Raw genomic sequence first — 20,831 nt, forward strand, 5'->3', positions numbered from 1 at the left:
GATACCCCTGCTTCTTTAGACACATCCGCCTGGGGCTGTTGATCTCACAAACCATGGGAATTAATTTATATACAAGCAGAAATAAGCTCTGGATAACATGACTGGCCTTCTCTGGGTCTGGAGTGAGAAGGAAATTTACTTCACTGCATCACCTTTGAACATTTTTTTTTGTTTTGGGGCCATAGCCGTCTGCTCCCAGGGGTTACTCCTGGCTTTTGTGCTCAGAAATTGCTCCTGGCAGGCTCTGGGGACCACATGAGATGGTGGAATTGAACCCCAGTCTGTCTCAGGTTGGCCGCTGTGCTCTCTTTCTGGCCCTGAACATTTTTGTTGACGTTTTGAGGGGGGAGTTACTCCTGGCTGTGCACTCAGGAATCATTCCTGTTGTGCGTGGGGTATACCATCCCTACTACCTCTGAATTAGATTTCTGGCAGGTTTGGGAAACTATATGGGATGTCAGAAATTGAACCCAGATCGGCCTTGTGCAAGGCGAGTGCCCCACTGTTGTATTGTCTCTGGCCCGCTGTTTCTTTTTTGTTTGTTTTTTTGGGGGCCACACTTGGCAGTGCTCAAGGGTTACTCTTGGCTCTGTGCTCAGAAACATTCCTTGCAGGCTGGAGGGACCTTAAGGGATGCCGGGGATAGAATCTGGGTCAGCCATGTGCAACACAAATGCCCTACCTGCTAGGCTGATGCTCCACGCCCCCCCCCCCTCATTTTTTTTAAATGACTGATTTCCTCTTTTTTGGAGGGGCCACACCTAGTGGCGCTCAGGGGTTATTGGATACTGGGAATTGAACCCAGGTCTGTCCTAGGTCGTCTGTGTGCAAGGTAAACATGCTACTGCTATGCTATTGCTCTGGCCAAAACTACTGACTTCCTCTTTAACTTCACAGTGGCAGTTCTTGGATTGAGTTTCTGAATAACGAAGATGATCTTAAGGATATCTTTTTGCAGCTAAGAGAAGGGAACCTTATTTGTGCACAATACCTTTGGCTGAGGCATCGGGTAAGGCAACGGTTTGTATGTTTTCCTTCGTGCTCCAGGCCCTGTGGTGAGTGACTGAGTCACTGGTGGGAAGTTAGAGGGCAGCTATGTTCTAGAAGCATAAGGGCTGCTTGTCTAATATAGTGTGGAAATTCTTCTCGCATAACAACTGATGCAGGGGAAATAAATGCTGTCCTGGTACTGGGTTAAATTTTTGAGGTTTGTGGAAGGAAGGACTCCTAAAACTGTGGTCAGGGGGCTCTGGCCCTCTGGGCAGTGCTCATGACTGGGCTGGTCAGGTCAATGCTAGGCTCAGTCATGCAGAGTGTGCTGCAGCTACTTGGGGCCTTTCCAGTGCTCGGAGCCCATGAAGCATGTTAAGCTTGTCATTGACAATCCTATTTGCTCCAAAACTGCTTTGAGAAACATTTGTGAACCATTTATTATTATTGCTAATTTTTAGGTTTGGGCTGCACCCAATGGTGTTGAGATTTTTTATTTTTTTATTTTTTTTGGTTTTTGGTTTTTGGATCACACCTGGCTTCGCTCAGGGGTTACTTCTGGCTATATGCTCAGAAATCGGCCCTGGTGGGCACGGGAACATCCACGGGATGCCGGGATTCGAACCACCGTCCTTCTGCATGAAAGGCAAACGCCTTACCTCCATGCTCTCTGTCCGGTCCCTGGTGTTGAGATCTTACTCCTGGCTCTGTCTATTCCGTTGTCTCCTTGCTGCTTTTCCACACTCCCTGGGAGATTTCATGGAATCCATAGTTTCCTCCAGTTCATATTATTACTTAGATTACTTGGAGTAAATTGTCCTTAGAACAAATGGAATGACCTCCAAATAGGTCTTTCCTTTGGGGAACGTTGTCATTTCAAATTGAGAGAAATCTAAACTTCTCACTATACTTTAATAATATAATCTAAACTTCTCACTATAATTTAGGCAAATTTTGAAAGTAAGTTTGATGTGAAAATGCTCGAGAACTTGCTCAGCTCGATTTCTACGCCAGTCTCGCTGCAAGATCTTTGTCCGTGGCTTCAGAATGATGTGATCCCATTTGTGAAAAGAACCGTGCCTGAAGGCCAGGTGCACTGGGACTTGTGTTTGGGGGCTTTTTGTTTGGTTCTGTTTGGGGGGATACACCCTGCATGGCTTGTGATCATTTCTGACTCTGGTAGTTCTCAGGAAAGCATATGGGATGTTGGGAATCAAGATTGGGCCAACCAAGTGCAAGGTACCCTTCTCTGCAGAACTATCTCCGGAACCTTGGTTGTGTTTTTGATGTATGAAGACAATCTCCTTAACATCCATTCATCGTCACGCCTCTTGAAATGTCAGTGATTATTAAGTATTTCACTTATAAATGACTTATCTTTCAGAAAATTCTTGCTAAGTGGTTAGAGCAAGCAGCCCGGAACCTTGAATTAACTGATAAGGTAATAATCATAGAACTGGTACTGTTTCAGCATTGGGAAAACTCTCAGTAACAGAAAGCATCACTTATCATGACGGTTAATGCTTTTTTTAAAGACAAACTGGCCAGAAAATGGACTTCAGTTGGCAGAAGTATTTTTTACGGCAGCAAAACCAGATGCCTTGGAACTGACGTCCTCTTGGCATTGGATTTCCATGGTATGCTTTGGAAAATGAAAGGCTTGAGGAGGTGGGGGTGGTACTAGGGCTAGAACCCAGGACCTCAGACATTTGAGATGTGTTGTAACAGCTAGTACTTCCCTCATCCCAAAAGAATTTACAAATGATCCTGTTCAGGGGGCAGAGTGATAATACAGTGATAGGGTATTTGCCTTGCATGTGGCTGACTCAGGACAGACCCAGGTTCAATCTCCAGCATCCCATATGGTCCCCTCAAGCCTAACAGAAGTGATTTCTAAGTACAGAGCCCAGAGGAACCCCTGAGCACCACTGGATATGGTCCACAACAAAAGGGAAAAAAATAGAAATGAACCTGTTTATAGCAGCTCTCTTGTCTTTGTATCTGCAAGTACAGGTACTTACATTTTCTCTTTTGACTTCTTTTTTTTTCCTGTGCCCCTTCTCTTTTGACTTCTAATTGTTTCCCCCATCCCACCACTGGGTTTTTGTGTCACATCCAGCAGCAGCTGGAGGGATTGGGTTACCGTATGCGGTGCCGGGGATTAAATCTGGTTGGCTGTGTGCAGTGAAGTACCTTGTCCTCATTATACTATTTTTTTCAGCTCCAAATTTTTCTCTTTTTTTTTTGGGAGGAGGTTGGTTTTTGAGTCACACCCGGCAGTGCTCAGGAGTTACTCCTGGCTTTATGCTCAGAAATTGCTCCTGGCAGGCTCGGGGGACCATATGGGATGCCGAGATTCGAACCACCAGCCTTCTGCATGAAAGGCAAATGCCTTACCTCCATGCTATCTCTCTGGCCCCAAATTTTTCTCTCTTATGTTTGACATGTACTTTCAAAATCCACAGAAATTTACTTCTTTTTTGCTTCCTGAAAATTCTTGGACCTATTCCGTTGTTGTTGATTTAGTTTTGGCAATACCCAGAGATGCTCAGGGCTTGATCTCTCCTGGCTAGGCTCCTGGGAACTCTAACTGGGAGAGTCAAGTGCCCTCCTTTCTGTCCTAGCCCTGTGTTCTACTTGAGCCTGCTTCAGGACACTGAATTTATCTTTGTTTCTTCGAGGAGGTTCACATCTGGTGACACCCAGGGTTTACTCTGCACTCAGAAATCACGCCTGGTGATGCTCAGGGAACCATATCATACCGAGGTTTCAACCTAGGATGGTTATGTACAATATCAACAACCTACCCACTGCACTGTTGCTCCAGCCCCACTCCATAAATTAAAAAAAAGGCAGCTGTGCTTCACGGGCTCATGTGTTGGTGCTGTTCACATGTACGTTACCAACCCAGGCACATGGTGCTGCATCCCCCCCTTTCAGATGATGATTTTCCTATTTCCACACCAGGATGTGTGCTGGCACACTCTCTGGATCTGTAGAAGGCTGCACTCTTCTCTCCTTCCTTTCCTTACCCTTTTTTTAGAATTTCCAAGTAAATCCTGTTCTTCAAAAATAAAATCTAGGGGCTGGAGAGATAGCATGGAGGTAAGGCGTTTTGCCTTGCATGCAGAAGGTCGGTGGTTCAAATCCCGGCATCCCATATGGTCCCCGAGACTGCCAGAGTGTTTTCTGTGCGTAGAGCCAGTAGTAACCCCTGAGCGCTGTGGGTGTGACCCAAAAATCAAAATAAAATCTAGACCTTCAGGTCATCTGATAAACAGCCATGCTAGAGAGAGAGTGAAGATTAAAAATATTAATTTAGCAGGGCCGGGCGGTGGCGCTGGAGGTAAGGTGCCTGCCTTACCTGCGCTAGCCTAGGAGACGGACCGCGGTTCGATCCCCCGGCGTCCCATATGGTCCCCCAAGCCAGGAGCGACTTCTGAGCGCATAGCCAGGAGTAACCCCTGAGCGTTACCGGGTGTGGCCCAAAAACCAAAAAAAAAAAAAAAAAAAAAAAGAATATTAATTTAGGGCCCGGGGAGATAGCATAGTGGCATTTGCCTTGCAAGCAGCCAATCCAGGACAAAAGGTGGTTGGTTCGAATCCCCGGTGTCCCATATGGTCCCCCGTGCCTGCCAGGAGCTATTTCTGAGCAGATAGCCAGGAGGAACCCCTGAGCACCGATGGGTGTGGCCCAAAAACCAAAAAAAAAGAATATTAATTTAGGGACCAGAGCTGTGGCGCAAGCTGTAGGGTGTTTGCCACACATGCTGACCTAGGACGGACCTCGGTTCAATCCACCAGTGTCCCATATGGTCCCTCAAGCCAGGAGCAATTTCCGAGCACATAGCCAGGAGTAATCCCTGAGCGTCACTGGATGTGGCCCAAAAAACAAACAAACAAACAAAAAGAATAGGGGCTGGAGTAATAGCACAGCGGTAGGGCATCTGCCTTGCATGCGGCCAACACCGGACAGACCCCAGTTCAATTTCCAGCATTCCATATGGTCCCCCAAGCCTGCCAGGAGTGATTTCTGAGTGCAGAGCCAGGAGTAATCCCTAAGCACCGCCAGATGTGACCCCCCCCCAAAAAAAAAGAATATTTGTTTGATTTCCAAATTCTTAAATTTAGGGGCTGGAGCAATGGTACAGCAGGCAGGGGTTTGTCTTCCATGTGGCTGACCTGGTATTTTGTATGGGAGGGGTCACAACCGGCAGCACTCAGGGGTTCCTCCTGGCTCTACTCTCAGAAATCACTCCTGGCAGGCTCAGGGATCATATGGGAATGCCGGGATTCGAACCACCATCCTTCTGCATGCAAGGCAAATGCCCTACCTCCATGCTATCTCTCCGACCCCCTGACCTGGTATTTTTGTCCCTGGTACCCCACATGATCCCCACCAGGAGCAAACCCTGAGCACAGAATCCAGAGTAAGCTGTGGGCACTGTGACCCCCGGTGCTCAGGGCTCACTTCCGTCTGTGTTCAGGACCATGTAGTGCTGGGCATGGAAACCTTGTTGGTTGTCCAGCTGTGCCTTATCCCAGGTGCCGCCTCTCGGTCCCTCATGGGACGTGCTGACGGTTCTTTCAGAAGGATTCTCAGGAAACGGAGGAAATCCGACAGCTAAGGGAGCTGGTGACAGCCTTGCGGGAGTTGATCACGCTGCATCGGAAGTACAACTGCAAGTTGGGCCTGTCTGACTTTGAGAAGGTGAGGGCTCGGCTCCCTCAGAACCTCATCTGTCCCCCTGCCACAGCCGGTCTGGCTGAGGTTTGCACTTCGCTGTCATTCTTTCCACCTCTAGGAGAATACCACCACCATCGTGTTCCGCATGTTTGACCGAGTGCTGGCCCCGGCCCTCATCCCATCCATCCTAGAGAAGTTCATTCGTGTTTACATGCGGGAGCACGGCCTGCAGGAGGAGGACGTGCTCCTGCTCTACATAGAGGTAGGGCTCTACCACACCCGCCCTGCCTCACTGTCCAGTTGCTTGGCTGTCTGAGCAACAAGAGGCTTACTATTGGGACTTGTGGAACATAGTGTCCTCGTTAAGACCACAGCAGAAGGCTAGGGAGAGAGTAGGCTGATTTGGTCGGTCCCAAATACCACACAACACCCCCAAGCACCACAAGGAGTAGCCCCTGAGCTGCCAGAAAAAGGAATGAAGCCTACCTACTACTGATCGACAGATAACCGTACAGAAAGTGGATGGTGTTACGGCTTTTGCCACACAACTATTATGATAATACAGGATAATAAATGATGACAATTCTTTACCCTTTTTGCAGGGCGGGTGGGTTTAGGGCCACATCCAGTGGTACTCAGGGCTTACTCCTGGCTTTGTACTTGGGATCACTCCTGGTGGTCTCAGAGACTATATGGGATGTTAGGGATCGAATGGAATGAACCTGGGTCAGCCTCATGCAAGGTTAATGCCCTCCTCCTTACTATTGCTCTGAGCCAGAAATTATTTCCTGCGTTGAAAAATGCTTGCAGCTATTTGAGCCACTTTTCAGCCCAGTCATGACCAAGCAGAAGTTTCTAGTTTCTTTGACATCCATAAAAGCTTCCATCTATATCTGCCTGGGCATTTGGCTTTTAAATTAAATTGGGTCGCTATTTGTTTGTTTTTGGTTTTGGGGCCATACCCGGTGACACTCGGGTTACTCCTGGCTATACGCTCAGAAATCGCTCCTGGCTTGAGGGAACGTATGGGATGCCAGGGGATTGAACCGTAGTCTCTCCTAGGCTAGCATGCGCAAGGCAATCGCCTTACTGCTTGAGCCACCACTCCAGCCCCTCAAATTAAATTTTGCACTTAAAAAATACAGAAAAGAAAACCAGCCAGAGCAATAGTACTTGCCTTGCATGCAGCCGACCCAGGTTCGAACCTTGACATCCCATATAATTCTTTGCAGTTTAGAGTCAAGAGTAAGCCCTTCGCATAGCCAGTGTGACCCTAGAACAACAATAAAGTGAAAACAAAGAACCATATTTGCCTTTTCAGGACTTACTGAAGAGATGTAGCTCCAAGTCCACTTCCATCTTTGAAACCGCCTGGGAGGCCAAAGTCATCGCCGTCATTGGATGTCTGTCCGACCCCGACGTGAGTCCCGCTGTGCAGGCATCCTGGGGGAGGAGGGGCGAGTCTCATCGAGGAACATGTGGGTGTGTAAGGAGATAGAACTATGGCAGCCTGGGACAAGGACAGGCCAACACCTGGGCACCTAGTGTGGAATATAGTGTCCCGTCGAGCTCAAGCAGCAGAGTGGGCCATGCTATGCCCGTGTCCACGCTTGACTGCCAGTTGATGTAGACACTTTCCTCATATCTCAGAGTCCTTTATGTGTCTGATATGAATCATTAGAAAATAAGAATAAAGAAATCACAAAAAAAAATTTCAGACACTGGGCCCGGAGAGATAGCACAAGTGGCGTTTGCCTTGCAAGCAACCGATCCAGGACCAAAGATGGTTGGTTCGAATCCCGGTGTCCCATAGGGTCCCCCGTGCTGCCAGGAGCTATTTCTGAGCAGACAGCCAGGAGTAACCTTGAGCACTGCCGGGTGTGGCCCAAAAACCAAAAAAAAAAAAAAAAAAAAAAAAATTCAGACACTTTAGAGAAAATAGGCCAATTTTCATCAAAATACTTGGAATTTTTCTGAGTCATAAAACTTCTTGATGCATTCAGCTGTTAGGGCTTGCTTTTATACTCCGGAGGTAATATATTTTCCATGTGTGTCTAGCTCATATTTGATGCCGTGTTGAAGATCATGTATGCAGCTGTGGTTCCCTGGAGTGCAGCCGTGGAGCAGCTGGTAAAGCAGCACTTGGAGATAGACCATCCCAAGTAAGATCACGGTCTTCTAGGCCACTTTTGTTTTGTTTTGTTTCAAACCATACCCAGTGGGGCTAGGGCTGACTCCTGTGCCTTGACTCCTGTGACTCCTGGTGGTACTCAGGGGACCATATGGGATGCCGAGACACATAAGTCAGCAACATACAAGTGAAAAGCTCTCCCCACTGTGCTATCTCTCTGGCCCTTCAATAGCCCTTTTTGGTGCTTAGACACGTCCTCCAGATTTGAGTTACCATCCTTGAGAAGTTTTAAATTCTTCACTGTACCCTAATTAGTGTTTCCTAAAAAGTATATTCCATGTTAATGTTGATCAATTAACTTTCAGAGTCAAGTTATTACAGGAAAGTTACAAACTAATGGAGATGAAAAAACTCTTACGGGGCTATGGAATACGGGAGGTGAATCTCTTAAACAAGGAAATAATGGTAAGTGCAGTAGTTGATGTCCACCGTGGCCTCTTTGGTCCTGTTCAAAGCCAACATGGGAGTTTTAGTGCCTATTTCATGCACTTACAGACTTGGGCTATCCAGGATTTCCCCTTTTTAGAATGTTACTTGGGCATTTAGTTGTTCACTAAAGTATGAAGAACAATCAATTGTAAAATAGGAAGTCAAAGGAATGTATCCGGTTATTTTTATATACACATTAAATATGTAAATTTTCATTTCTGAATTACACTTTCATGCAGGTGAAGGAGAGGAGAAGTTGTCAGGACTGTCATAAAAATTTAGATAATAAATAGTGAACTTTTGGGGTTTGTTTGTTTGGACTTTTTTTTTTTGGTTTGTTTTTGTTTGCCACACCCAGTGATGCTCAGGATTAACTCCTGGTGGACTTGGGGGACCACATGGGAATGCTGGGGATGGAACCCGGATGGGCCATTACAAGGCCGATGCCTTACCCGCTGTGCTATTCTCCAGCATTGTGTTTTTATTTTATCATGCTATTTACTTTTCTGTCATGTTATTTTAATGGTGCTCTTGCTTATGAACAAATGGTTTTGAACCTCTGAGATCCCAAGACAAAGAATTGTCTGTTCTATCTGTTTCAGAGGGTGGCACGGTACATCCTTAAGCAAGACATGCCATCTTCTCTGGACGATGCTCTGAAGGTGGCCCAGGCGTACCTGCTGTCTGACGAGGAAATCTACACTCTGAGGGTCATCGACCTGCTGGACAGAGAACAGGTCTCAGTTTCCGCTGCCTTCTCTGTGGCTTCTTGTTAACTAAATCCTCAGAAACTCAGAACAGGGGCCAGAGAGATATCACAGTTGTAGGGCGTTTGTTTGCCTTGCAAGCAGCCAATCCAGGACAGATGGTGGTTTGAATCCCGGCATCCCATATGGTCCCCTGTGCCAGGAGCAACTTCTGAGCCCAGAGCCGGGAGTAACCCAAAAGAAACAAAAATAAAAAAAAAAAAAAAAAAAAAAAAAAAAACTCAGAACAATCACATTTTCCATATCCCAGAGTACGGGATGAAATTAGACCAAGATGTAAACGCTGGGTGATGGTCAGCAGCGTATTTCTCTCTCTGTGCCTGGCCCTGAACCTAACACTCCCCACAGGCTCGTGTACTGCTACTGAATCACAATCCTGCCAGTTTTCGAGGAACCAGGAGGCTCAGGCCCTGGAGTAAACACAACTCAGGCTCCATCCCTCTCTGCGACGCTTTGATTCTAGACAGAGATGTGCCTGTCTTTCTTATTTTTTTCTGGTGCGGAGGCTTAATGCCAGGCATGTGCTTCACCCCTGAGACACATCCTCAGAGCCTCTTTTAGGGACCAGTTGGTTTCTTTCTGTGAAACCTACAGGGTGAAGACTGTGTCCTTCTGCTGAGGTCTCTGCCTCCTGCTCAAGCGGAGCAAACTGCAGAAAGAGTCGTCATATGGGCACGGCTGGCCTTGCAAGAAGAACCAGATCATTCAAAAGAGGTAAGATGGGGGGGGTGGGGCAGATGACAGTACTCAGGTAAGGTACTTGCTTGCATGTGGCCAAACCTGGGTCTGATCTCTGGCATTCTTTCTGGTCCCCTGAGCATCACTCAGTGATTCCCAAGTGCAGTCTGGAGGGGCCGGAGAGATAGCACAGCAGTGGGGCATTTGCCTTGCACGCAGGTGATTCTAACAGACTGTAGTTTGAATCCCGGCATCCCATATTGTCCCCTATGCCTGCCAAGAGCAATTTCTGACTGCAGAGCCAGGAGTAACCCCTGAGCTCCACTTGTGTGGACTAAAAACCAAGTATAGTCTGGAGTAAGCTCTGAGTATTGCCAGGTATGGCCCAAATTTCCCCCGCCAATTTTTTTTTAATAAAAAGATATTTCCAAGTGCTGGAGAGATAGCACAGATGTAGTGTATTTGCCTTGCTCACAGCCATCCCAGGATGGACAGTGGTTCGATTCCTAACATCCCTTATGGTTCCCCGAGCCTGCCAGCAACGAATTCTGAGCACAGAGCTATGAGTAACCTCTGTGTCTCTTACTGAATACATTTAATCCATTGACATTGAGAGAGACCATTGTCTTGTGCTACATTTTTCTGCAAGAAGTTAGCAGTGTGTGGTCCAAAAAACAAACAAAAAAAAAAGGTATTTCCTTTTCAGTTTATCTATTTATCATACCCAGCAGTGCTAAGGAGATCAGGCAGTGCCAGGGATCAAACCCAGGGCCTGATGCATGTGAGGCATGACTGCTCTCCCCTTGAACTGTAAACTATAGGATAGGTCCTTAAGGATTCCAATTTGCAGGCCAGAGAGATAGCACAGGTAGGGTGTTTGCCTTGCATGCAGCCCATCCAGGATGGGCAAATCCTGGCATCCCATATGGTCCCCTGAGCCTGACAGAGGCAATTTCTGAGCACAGAGCCAGGAGTAACCCCTGAACACTGCCAGGTGTGACCCAAAAACCAAAAATAAACAAACAAAAAAAGAATTTAATTTGCTTAGATCATAGTATACTAGAGAATAGCCTTATGGTTATGAATATTTATCTTAGTTTTTTTTTGGTTTTTGTGTCACACCCGGCAGTGCTCAGGGGTTATTCCTGGCTCCAGGCTCAGAAATTGCTCCTGGCAGGCACGGGGGACCATATGGGCACCGGGATTTGAACTGATGACCTCCTGCATGAAAGGTAAACGCCTTACCTCCATGCTATCTCTCCGGCCCATGAATATTTATCTTACTGGTAGAATATCCTGATACAAAAATTCTTTTTTTTTTTTTTTGGTTTTTGGGCTACACCTGGCGGTGCTCAGGGGTTACTCCTGGCTGTCTGCTCAGAAATAGCTCCTGGCAGGCACAGGGGACCATATGGGACACCGGGATTCGAACCAACCACCTTTGGTCCTGGATCGGCTGCTTGCAAGGCAAATGCCGCTGTGCTATCTCTCCGGGTCCGATACAAAAATTTTTGCAAACTTTTACAAAAATTCCAACTGCTTTTGATCCACAGATTATTCTAGAATAATCTAGAATCAATAATCAGGATTTATTGATGTCGTTCAATGGTGATGAGGTTGGTTCCATGGTGTCCTTTGAACAAACGGTGTGTTCTGTCCCATGTCAGTACTGTTGGATCATGCCAGCACAGGGCACATGTGAATCCAAAGCTTAGAAGTTTGGAACCTGAAATGGTTTTAGCAGAGCTGGCTTCCTTCCTTCTGGAGAGCAGGAGCTGAATGCTGAATTCACCCAGGAAACCCAAATGTTCAAATGTCCCCTGGTTCTCAGACACGTGAGGCAGGTGCTTCCCACAGAACCACATCCCGTGCCCGTCATCCATTTTTACCGTTTTCTCTGCTTCCATGGCTTTACGTTTGTTTATATACATACTATTGATGTGACTCATGACGCAGATTTTATTTTGCCGTTTTTCTTTTTTAGGACAAGGCCTGGCGAATATGTGTTGCCAAGACATTAGTGGATATTCTGAAAATTCTGTGTGACATCCAGAAAGGTCAGTTCTTCTTCTGTCCCTTCTTCTTGGGTTTATTCTTTTTTTTTTTAATTTTTGGGCCACACCTGGTGGCGCTCAGGTGTTTACTCCTGGCATAGGCTGGAGTGATAACACAGCAGTAGGGAATTTGCCTTTTACTTTGCATGCCACCGACCCGAAATGTACCTAGGTTTGATTCCTGGCATCCCATGTGGTTCCCCCAAATCTGCCAGGAGCGATTTCTGAGCACAGAGCCAGGAGCACCACCGGATGTGACCCCAAAACCAACTAACAAACAAAAACACCAAAAAACCAGAAGTTACTCCTGGCAGGCTCAGGACCACGTGAGTTACCGGGGATCAAACATAGGTTGGCCATGTACAAGGCTAATGCCCTGCTCACTAGTATTGCTCCTGCCTCATAGTTTGTTTTTTTTTTTTTTTTTTTGGTTTTTGGGCCACACCCGGTAACGCTCAGAGGTTACTCCTGGCTATGTGATCAGAAGTTGCTCCTGGCTTGGGGGACCATATGGGACACCGGGGGATCGAACCGCGGTCCGTCCAAGGCTAGCGCAGGCAAGGCAGGCACCTTACCTTTAGCGCCACCGCCCGGCCCCTCATAGTTTGTTTTTTAATCTGTGGAGAACTCCCATTTGAATTAGAAGAAACATTAATGGTGAACAAAGCAACTGTTTGGGGGGACAGAGCTCCCATATATTATTTTCAGGACAGTTGCTCTTTCCTGTAACTCAGGAGACTTTTAGCAATATCTTCTATCAGCATCTGAGAAGAACTGATGACTCCAGATACTGTATTCTGTTTTTTCCTGATTTCAGCTTTTGTACATTTCTGAGGGCGTGGGGGTTACGATATCTCCTCTGACACAGAATTCTACTTACAGACAATCTACAGAAGAAGGATGAAAATGAAGAGCTCTTGAGACTGTTTCAAACTGTTTCTAGCCTCCAGGTAAAAATCGGTGAATTCGCTTAGCTTTTGTTGTTGTTGGTGGTGGTGGTGGTGGTGGTTTTGGTTTTGGGGCCACCCCTAGTGGTGCTCAGAAATCGATCCTAGAAGGTTCAGGGACCATTTGGGATGCCGGGGATCAAACCTGAGTTATCCATGTGCAAGGCAAATGTCTTACCCACTGTGCTATCGCTGGTTCTTCTGCTTAGCTTCTGACTCGTTAATCTACTTCTTAGTTTCTGCACAGATTTTCTCTCTCTCTCTCCTCTCTCTCTCTCTCTCTCTCTCCTCTCTCTCTCTCCCCTCTCTCTCTCTCTCTCTCTCTCTCTCTCTCTCTCTCTCTCTCTTTCCCTCCCTCCTTCTCTCTCCCCTCCCCAACAGTTTAATTCACACACCATGGTTTCACAGTGTAACTTAAAGTTAGCTGGCTTTGGAGCTACAGTTGAACCGACTTATTCCACTCCCAGCTATGCAGATCCTTTTTTTTCCCCGTTTTTTCTCCCTGGTCCCTGTACCTTTTGTCTCTGGATAGTTTCCTAAGTGAAGCCGAACAATGTCCATGATTTAGAAGTCTAAAGGTTTTTGCTAGGCAGGATGTTTTCTAAATGTCCGGGTCAGGCTGCTTGCATCTGTGATGTTGGTCACACAGCTGCCTGTGGGGGGCGCCGTTCTCCTGCTCCTGTTGCTGACTGCAGCCCGGCAGTTCCTGTGTATGCAGGGTTTCCACTTTTCACCTACTAGCTTCATCTAGGCTTTCTTTTTTTTGTTGGTGTTGTTTTTTTTTTTTTTTGTTTTGTTTTTTGGGTCACACCCAGCAGCGCTTAGGGGTCACTCCTGGCTCTACGCTCAAAAATCACTCCTGGCAAGCTCAGGGGATCATATGGGATGCCGGACCACCGTCCTTCTGCATGCAAGGCAAACATCTTACCTCCATTCTATCTCTCTGGCCCCTAGGCTTTCTCTTTTACCTTCACAGTTAATTTCTGTTAGCTGAGTGCAGTGAGTGCCCTGTTGTTTGAGGCTTGAGATTAATTTTACTTTGACCTGGCCTCCCTCATGCTACAGATTTAGAAATAGCAGGACTTCTGGGATTCATTGCTGGAGAACATATGCTGAATGATGAATTCACCTGGCCTCTTGGACTAGTTCAAACTTCATTTTGTGAAAACTTAAAATTAGTGCTGAGGCCAGCACATTAGCACAGTGGTAGGGCATTTACCTTGCACATAACCCACCTGGGTTAAATTTCCGGCATCCCATATAGTGGTTCCCTTGAGCCTGCCAGGGGCGATTTCTGAGCACAGAGCCAGGAGTAACCCCTGAGACTGCCGGTGTGGCCCAAAACAAAAACAAATTAAAAAAATGTAGTGCTGGTTGATGTGACTTCCAACCATATTATCTTTGTGTGGGTAAAGAAGAAATAGTGAAATTTACTTTATTCAGCTGCTCTTCCTCAAAGTCTGGCCTTTCAGACTTCGATCCTTTCAGTGGAATTGCAACAGTGATAAGAAGTTCTTGGGGTTTTGTTTTTTTGGGCACAGACTGGTTTTCCAGAAGCTTTGTGAAAAGGCTGCATGTGCATTTTCTTTTGTGCTCACTTGACCCTGTACTCTGTAGTAGATACAGGGAAGGGAAGGGAAACGTCTCTTCGTGGCTGAGGCGGGGTCTAGGAGCCTCGCCAAGACATTCGGCAGTCTGAAGATCCTTTTGGTTGTCACAATTGGCGCCAGCTGGTGGCACCAAGTGGGCAGAGGCCAGTGATGCCACCCTTGATGGCAGGGCAGAGCTGAAAGCCCCTCAGACTGTGACTCCCGCCATTCCTGCTCACTTCGAGTACTATCTGTTCAGAGTCTGGAGTTGGACTCGAACAGGAGCTGGAGGGAAGGCAACCAGCTCTGGAAGTTTCCAGCGAGTATTTGATTTAGCGTTGTTTTGTTTTGATTGTTGGTTTGGGACCACATCTGGCAGTGCTCAGAGCTTGCTCCTGACTGTGCTTGGGAATCCTTTAGGGTGGGCTCAGGGAACTGTGTGATGCCAGGGATTGAACCCTGGTTGGCTGTGTGCAATGCAAGTATTGTAACCCCTGTGCTAGCTGTCCTTCCCCTTTTCACATTTTTATTTATGTGTTTATTTATTTTGATTTTTGTGGCCACACCCGAAAGTGCACATGTGCTCTTGTGCTCAGGGATTCTTCTGGCTCTGCACTCAGGAATCGCTCCTGGTGAACACAGGGTGTGTTCCAGGTTATCAAGACTGAACCCACCTCAGCTGTGTGCAAGGCAAATGCCCTTCCTGCTCTACTCTTGCTCCTGCCCCATATTTAGTATTTTTTATTTGCTTGTTTTGGCTTTTGGGTCACACTGGCTGTGCTCAGAGGTTCCTGGCGGTGTTTGGGGGACCATTTGGGATGCTGGGGATTGGACCTCGAGGGACCACATGCAAGGCAATTGTCCTTCTTGCTGCTACAACTTCACCTTTTTATCATTGTTGCTTTGGTTTTGGTTTGTGGTCACTCTCCCATATTTATTCAGAGGGCCTTGCGGTATTGTAGAGGATAGGGTGAGGCATGCAATCCAGTTGAACTTGTGGGGGGGGGGCACACCCAGCGGCACTCGGGTCACTGCTGGCTCTGCTCAGAAATCATTGCTAGCAGGCTCAGGAGACCCTATGGGATGCTGGGGATCAAACCTGGGTTTGCCTCGTGCAAGCAAATGCCCTACCCACTGTGCTATCACTCCAGCCCCCCTGAACTGTCTTTACCCCAAATTAGAGTGTCAAAGGAATGTCAAATCTTTGGTTCATCATTTCCCAGGCAACGGGCAATTGAAGGGAAGTTTGACCACACCTGATTTTGAGCAGCCCACCTGTTGAGCAGGCCTCTACCTCCTCTTGCTTGCCTTACTGCAGGAGAACTTTGAGCTCTTCCTGACCTTCGGAGAGTACAGCAACAGCTCCCTGGTAGCCGAGCTCCGAGGACGGTGCATTAAAGCTCACGAGGCCCCAAAGAAGAAACATAGACTCCAGGGTGGCGTCGATTCCACGGCCACCATGAGGCCAAGTGCGGAGCTGCAGCTGCACAGGCAGGCCCGGGCTCTGCAGCTGACCCCGCAGGAACTGGAGGCTGAGCTGGCCCTGCAGGCTTTGGCCAGCAGTGACATAACCACCGCGCTGGCAAAATGCAGGTGAGTGAGAGGCTCCTTCCCTTGCCCCTTGAGGTGGCTGCTTGCCTTTTTCCGCAGGTAGGTGGATGGTGCCACTTGGTGTGCCAGGAGAGCCTGCTGGGGTAGCTGGGCCTGACCTTGTGCTGCAGGTGTCCCCACACTGGACTGTTAAGCGTTGTAAAGCCCACCACAGGCCCTTCATTTTATGTTGTAAAATTATTTTGAGAAATCGGGGCCAGAGCAATAGTGCAGTGGTAGGGTGTTTGCCTTGCACTTGGCTGACCCAGAACAGACCTGGGTTCGATCCCCAGCGTCCCATATGGTCCCCCAAGCCGGGAGCGATTCTGAGCACAGAGCCAGGAGTAACCCCTAAGCATCAACGGGTTTGGCCCAAAAAATTATTTTGAGAAATGGTTTATGAGAGCTAACAAGTTAAAGGGATTAGGGTTAGATTGTTCATATAACAGGTAAGGGGGTTGCCTTGCTGTGGCTGACCTGGGTTTGATCCCCACAATCCATATGGTCCCCCCAAGCCTAACAGGAGTGATTTATGAGTGCAGAGTCAGGAGTAAATCAGAAGCACTACCACATCTGGGAAAAAATAGGGAAAATGATACAGACACATATGTCTTACATTTATTATTAAATTTAAGATTAAAGGACCGGAGCAATAGCATATCAGTAGGGCGTTTGCCTTGCATGTAGCCGATCCAGGATGGACCTTGGTTTGATCCTGGCATCCCATATGGTCCACCAAGCTAGGAGAGATATTTGAGCCCAGAGCCAGGAGTAACCCCTGAGTGTCACTGGGTTTGGCCCAAAAACCAAAAAAAAAAAAAATTAAGATTAAAAAAAATAATAATAATGTTGGGGCCGGAGAGATAGCTTGGAGATAGGGCATTTGCCTTGCATGCAAAAGGATGGTGGTTTGAATCCCGGCATCCCATAGGATCCCCTGAGCTTGCCAGGAGCGATTTCTGAGCATAAAGCCAGGAGTAACCCCTGAGCGCTGCTGGGTGTGACCCAAAAACCAAAGAAAAAAATTGTCTATAGTGGTCTGCAAGCTCTAATCCCAAACTGTCTGATGCAATTTGTTTTGGGTTTGAAATATCAGAAATGCCTACTAAGACTCTTAGCATGATCGATCTCAGCACAGCTAACCAAACCATTGAACAATGCAGACACAGATTCCACAACTTGGCTTCAAGGGCCGGATAGATGAAAACAGTCATATGTACTCTTGCTTTGCTTACCGTTCCCTTCAAAACGTCCTCCCGGGCAGCCCTCAGGTGCCCACAGAACCACAGAGCTGAGAGCAAGGTCTGGATGAGTATATGTTTAGGGAGCGGCGCCCAGTGGAGAGCTCACTGACATTCTGACGTCCGCTGGTAACTCATGAACAAGTGAGGCTTTTGGACGCCTGAGCTCTCTAGCCTATAGCTGCATAAAATAGAAAAAGAAGCCAGGGGCCGGAGCTGTAGCACAGTGGTAGGATATTTGTCTTGCATGCGGCCAACCCAAGATGGACCCGGGTTTGATCCCTAGCATCCCATAGGTCCCCCAAGCCTGCTAGGAGTGATTTCTGAGCGCAGAACCTGAGTGCTGATGGGTGTGGCCCATAAAACCAAATAAATAAATAAATAAAATTTAAAAAGAAAAAGAAGCCAGTAGAGGCCCATGACTGTGTTTGCTGGTGATGTTTGCAGCCCAGGAAGCTAAGCGCTTCACTCTGCTCCTACAGAGACCTGTTCGAGTTCCACCGCAGTGCACACACAGGGACAGTGCTGCTGGCTGCCTGCCAGAAGCTCTGCCAGATGCTGGCTGACGACGTCCCGGTGACTGTGCCCACGGGACTGAACCTTTCCCATTGGATTCATGAGCTTGCCTGCCAGGCTACCACCCTCTGTGGCCCAGGTGACTTTCGTGCCTCCCCGCCCCCAACGTTATGGCCGATGGTCTTCTCCTGTCCCCCAGCTGTCCAAACTGTAGGCTTTCTCCATGTGCCACGAAGAGAGAGCAGTCTGTGCTTCGTGTAGGGACACTGGGAAGGTTATTGAGCCTAAGTGTGTGCAAAGCCTCTGTGTCCTTTCTGACCGTGGATTACATCTCTCTTGCGAGCCAAAAATGCTCTTCCCATAACTGGCCTTCCTTTCCCTCCCACACATGAGCATATAACATACAGATGTACACACACCCACACGGCTTATCAGAACAGTCATTTTTCTGACCTACCTTAGGTCTTTGGTAGTTTATTAAAAGTTGCTGTTAAGGGCCAAAGCAATAGCACAGCAGTAGGGCGTTTGCCTTGCACGTGGCCGACCTGGGATGAACCCGGGTTTGATTCTCAGCATCCCATATGATCCCCCCCAAGCCTGTCAGGGGCTATTTTTGAGCACAGAGCCTGGAGTAACCTCTCAGCGATGGTAGGTGTGGCACTCCCCCCCACCCCACCCCCAGTTTCTTTTAGGGGCAAGAACAGTGATACCAGTGGTTAGGGTGCCTTCCTTGCACACTGCCGCCTTGGGTTCAATTTCTGGCACATGTGGTCCCCCATGCACTAGGAGTGAAATCTCAGCACCAATCCTGTGCCCTGCCAGATAAAACCCCAAACCATAAAAAGAAGTAAAAGTGCTTTAGTTATTAGAAACACATGCTAGACTAACCGTGATGCCATCTCTCCACATGTGTTCTTTTCAGAAATTTTACTCGATGCTTTGGAATTGTGCAAATATACCTTAACGGCAGTAGAACTTTCCAGACAGTGTCAGATGGATGACAACGGGGCCCTCATCAAAGTAAGTTGTTTGTTTGCTGCTCCATTATACTCCACTTTTGTTTGCTCGTTCGTTTTTGTCTTGTTTTGTTCTTTGCACATATCCAGTGTAATTCCGGGTCTTTTCCCTCCTTGGGAGATCCTATGGAAAAGCACATGCTTCGGCCCTTTGAGTTGTTACTCCTACACAAATTTATGTTACTATATTTTTCTCTCTATAACATGCACCTGACCATAAGACGCACATAGTTTTTAGATGTTGAAAACAAAAAAAAAGAAATATTCGGGGGCTGGAGAGATAGCATGAAGGTAGAACATTTGCAGAAGGATGGTGGTTCGAATCCCAGCATTCCCATAGGGTCCCCCGAGCCTGCCAGGAGCGATTTCTGAGCATAGAGCCAGGAGTAACCCCTGAGCGCTGCTGGGTGTGACCCAAGAACAAAAACAAACAAAAGAAAGAAATATCCTAAAGCAAACGATGCAATGCAAGATGCCAGGAGATGGCGGCTGGAAGCAACCATCCTGTGAGGCCAAAGTACATTTACAATATGCCGGTCCACAGCTGATTAAACAGTTTTACATTAAACATTTTACATCAGAAAATAAAAAGCGGGGCCCGGAGAGATAGCACAGCGGCGTTTGCCTTGCAAGCAGCCGATCCAGGACCAAAGGTGGTTGGTTCGAATCCCGGTGTCCCATAGGGTCCCCCGTGCCTGCCAGGAGCTATTTCTGAGCAGACAGCCAGGAGTAACCCCTGAGCACCGCCGGGTGTGGCCCAAAAACCAAAAAAAAAAAAGAAAAAGAAAAAGAAAATAAAAAGCATTCTTTTAAATACTCAGGTTTCAGCTCCAGGCAGCATTTGCTCCATAAAACACAAAGACATTCCCCCCATCTTTTGGAGGGAAGAAAGTGGTATGAAAAATATGAAAAATTGGGGCCGGGCGGTGGCGCTAGAGGTAAGGTGCCTGCCTTGCCTGCGCTAGCCTAGGACGGACCGTGGTTAGATCCCCCGGCGTCCCATATGGTTCCCCCAAGCCAGGAGTGACTTCTGAGCACATAACCAGGAGTAACCCCTGAGCGTCACCGGGTGTGGCCCAAAAACCAAAAAAAAAAAAAGAAAAGAAAAATTTATGGTTTGTCATCAGTTGTTGTTGTTTGTTGTTTCTGCTCAGCTTATTCCTGGTTTTGCACTCAGGGATCACTCCTGGTGATGCTTGGGGGACCATATAGGATGTAGGGTATTGAACCCATGTTTGCCACAGGCAACACAAGAACCTTACTGGCTATGCTTGGGGCTATATACCCATTAATATTGGGGCAAGCATGCAGTTTCAGAGAATCGAACTTGGGGCCTTACCATGCAAGTGTGTGATTATCACTGTCTAAAAATCCCTTGCATGACTAAAAAAAATAATTGTCCCTTAGGCAAGGTGATAATGCAGCAGCTTGGAGTGTACTATCGTCTTGCATGTGGCCAACCGGATTCAATCCCTACTGCTCTAGGTGGTCCCAAAGACACAGGAGTGATTCCTGAGGTCAAAGTCAGGTGTAAGCCTTGCACACTGCTGGGTGTGGCCCAAGCCACCTCCTCCAATCACCTCTCTAAAAAATGTGCCTCTTGATTTTTTTGGTTTAATATAGACAACAACGACTTCTCTACAACTCATATTTGTTGACCATAATTCATACTTAGACAGGCCTCTCTGGACACTGGCCCTTCCTCGAGCCTCAGTTTTGCTAAGTGGTCTTTAGAATACTGTAGGAAGGAACTGGGGAGATAGCACAGCGGTAGGGCATTTTCCTTGCATGCAGCCAACCCAGGCCAGACCCGGGTTTGATCCCTGGCATCCCATATGGTCTACCAAACCTGCCAGGAGCAATTTCTGAGCACAGAGCCAGAAATCCTCTGAGTGCCTCTGGGTGTGCACACACCCCCCCCCCCCAAAAAAAAAAAGAATACTGTAAGAATACACTGATACTCTGTTAGCAGGGAGACAATGACACAAGAAACAAACTGTATCATTGTATTGACCATCGAGTCCAAAGATGCTTTGACACATGGATCCTCTGAGACTGGAGGCTGGAGGGAGAGCACAGCAGGTGATGTCTGACTTGGCGTTTTCTTTCCTGTCTCTCCCTCACATTGTCTCCTGG

General features: G+C 47.5%; 1 protein-coding gene across 1 annotated transcript in view; it reads left to right on the plus strand.

Annotated features, from left to right (window-relative positions):
* The window catches only part of KNTC1 (kinetochore associated 1), a 71,558-nt gene that overhangs the window by 20,029 nt on the left and 30,698 nt on the right, over nucleotides 1-20,831 (plus strand). Inside the window, exons 20-35 of the mRNA XM_049767742.1 lie at nucleotides 898-1,009; nucleotides 1,938-2,081; nucleotides 2,375-2,431; nucleotides 2,526-2,627; nucleotides 5,582-5,701; nucleotides 5,796-5,939; nucleotides 6,999-7,097; nucleotides 7,736-7,839; nucleotides 8,174-8,273; nucleotides 8,900-9,034; nucleotides 9,659-9,778; nucleotides 11,727-11,799; nucleotides 12,679-12,746; nucleotides 15,651-15,925; nucleotides 17,646-17,818; nucleotides 18,602-18,699. Coding sequence (XP_049623699.1) covers nucleotides 898-1,009; nucleotides 1,938-2,081; nucleotides 2,375-2,431; nucleotides 2,526-2,627; nucleotides 5,582-5,701; nucleotides 5,796-5,939; nucleotides 6,999-7,097; nucleotides 7,736-7,839; nucleotides 8,174-8,273; nucleotides 8,900-9,034; nucleotides 9,659-9,778; nucleotides 11,727-11,799; nucleotides 12,679-12,746; nucleotides 15,651-15,925; nucleotides 17,646-17,818; nucleotides 18,602-18,699 — 1,924 coding nt within the window. The remainder of the gene's footprint in view (nucleotides 1-897; nucleotides 1,010-1,937; nucleotides 2,082-2,374; nucleotides 2,432-2,525; nucleotides 2,628-5,581; nucleotides 5,702-5,795; nucleotides 5,940-6,998; nucleotides 7,098-7,735; nucleotides 7,840-8,173; nucleotides 8,274-8,899; nucleotides 9,035-9,658; nucleotides 9,779-11,726; nucleotides 11,800-12,678; nucleotides 12,747-15,650; nucleotides 15,926-17,645; nucleotides 17,819-18,601; nucleotides 18,700-20,831) is intronic.

This window comes from Suncus etruscus, chromosome 2 (assembly GCF_024139225.1).
Source record: "Suncus etruscus isolate mSunEtr1 chromosome 2, mSunEtr1.pri.cur, whole genome shotgun sequence".
Classification (NCBI taxonomy): domain Eukaryota; kingdom Metazoa; phylum Chordata; class Mammalia; order Eulipotyphla; family Soricidae; genus Suncus; species Suncus etruscus.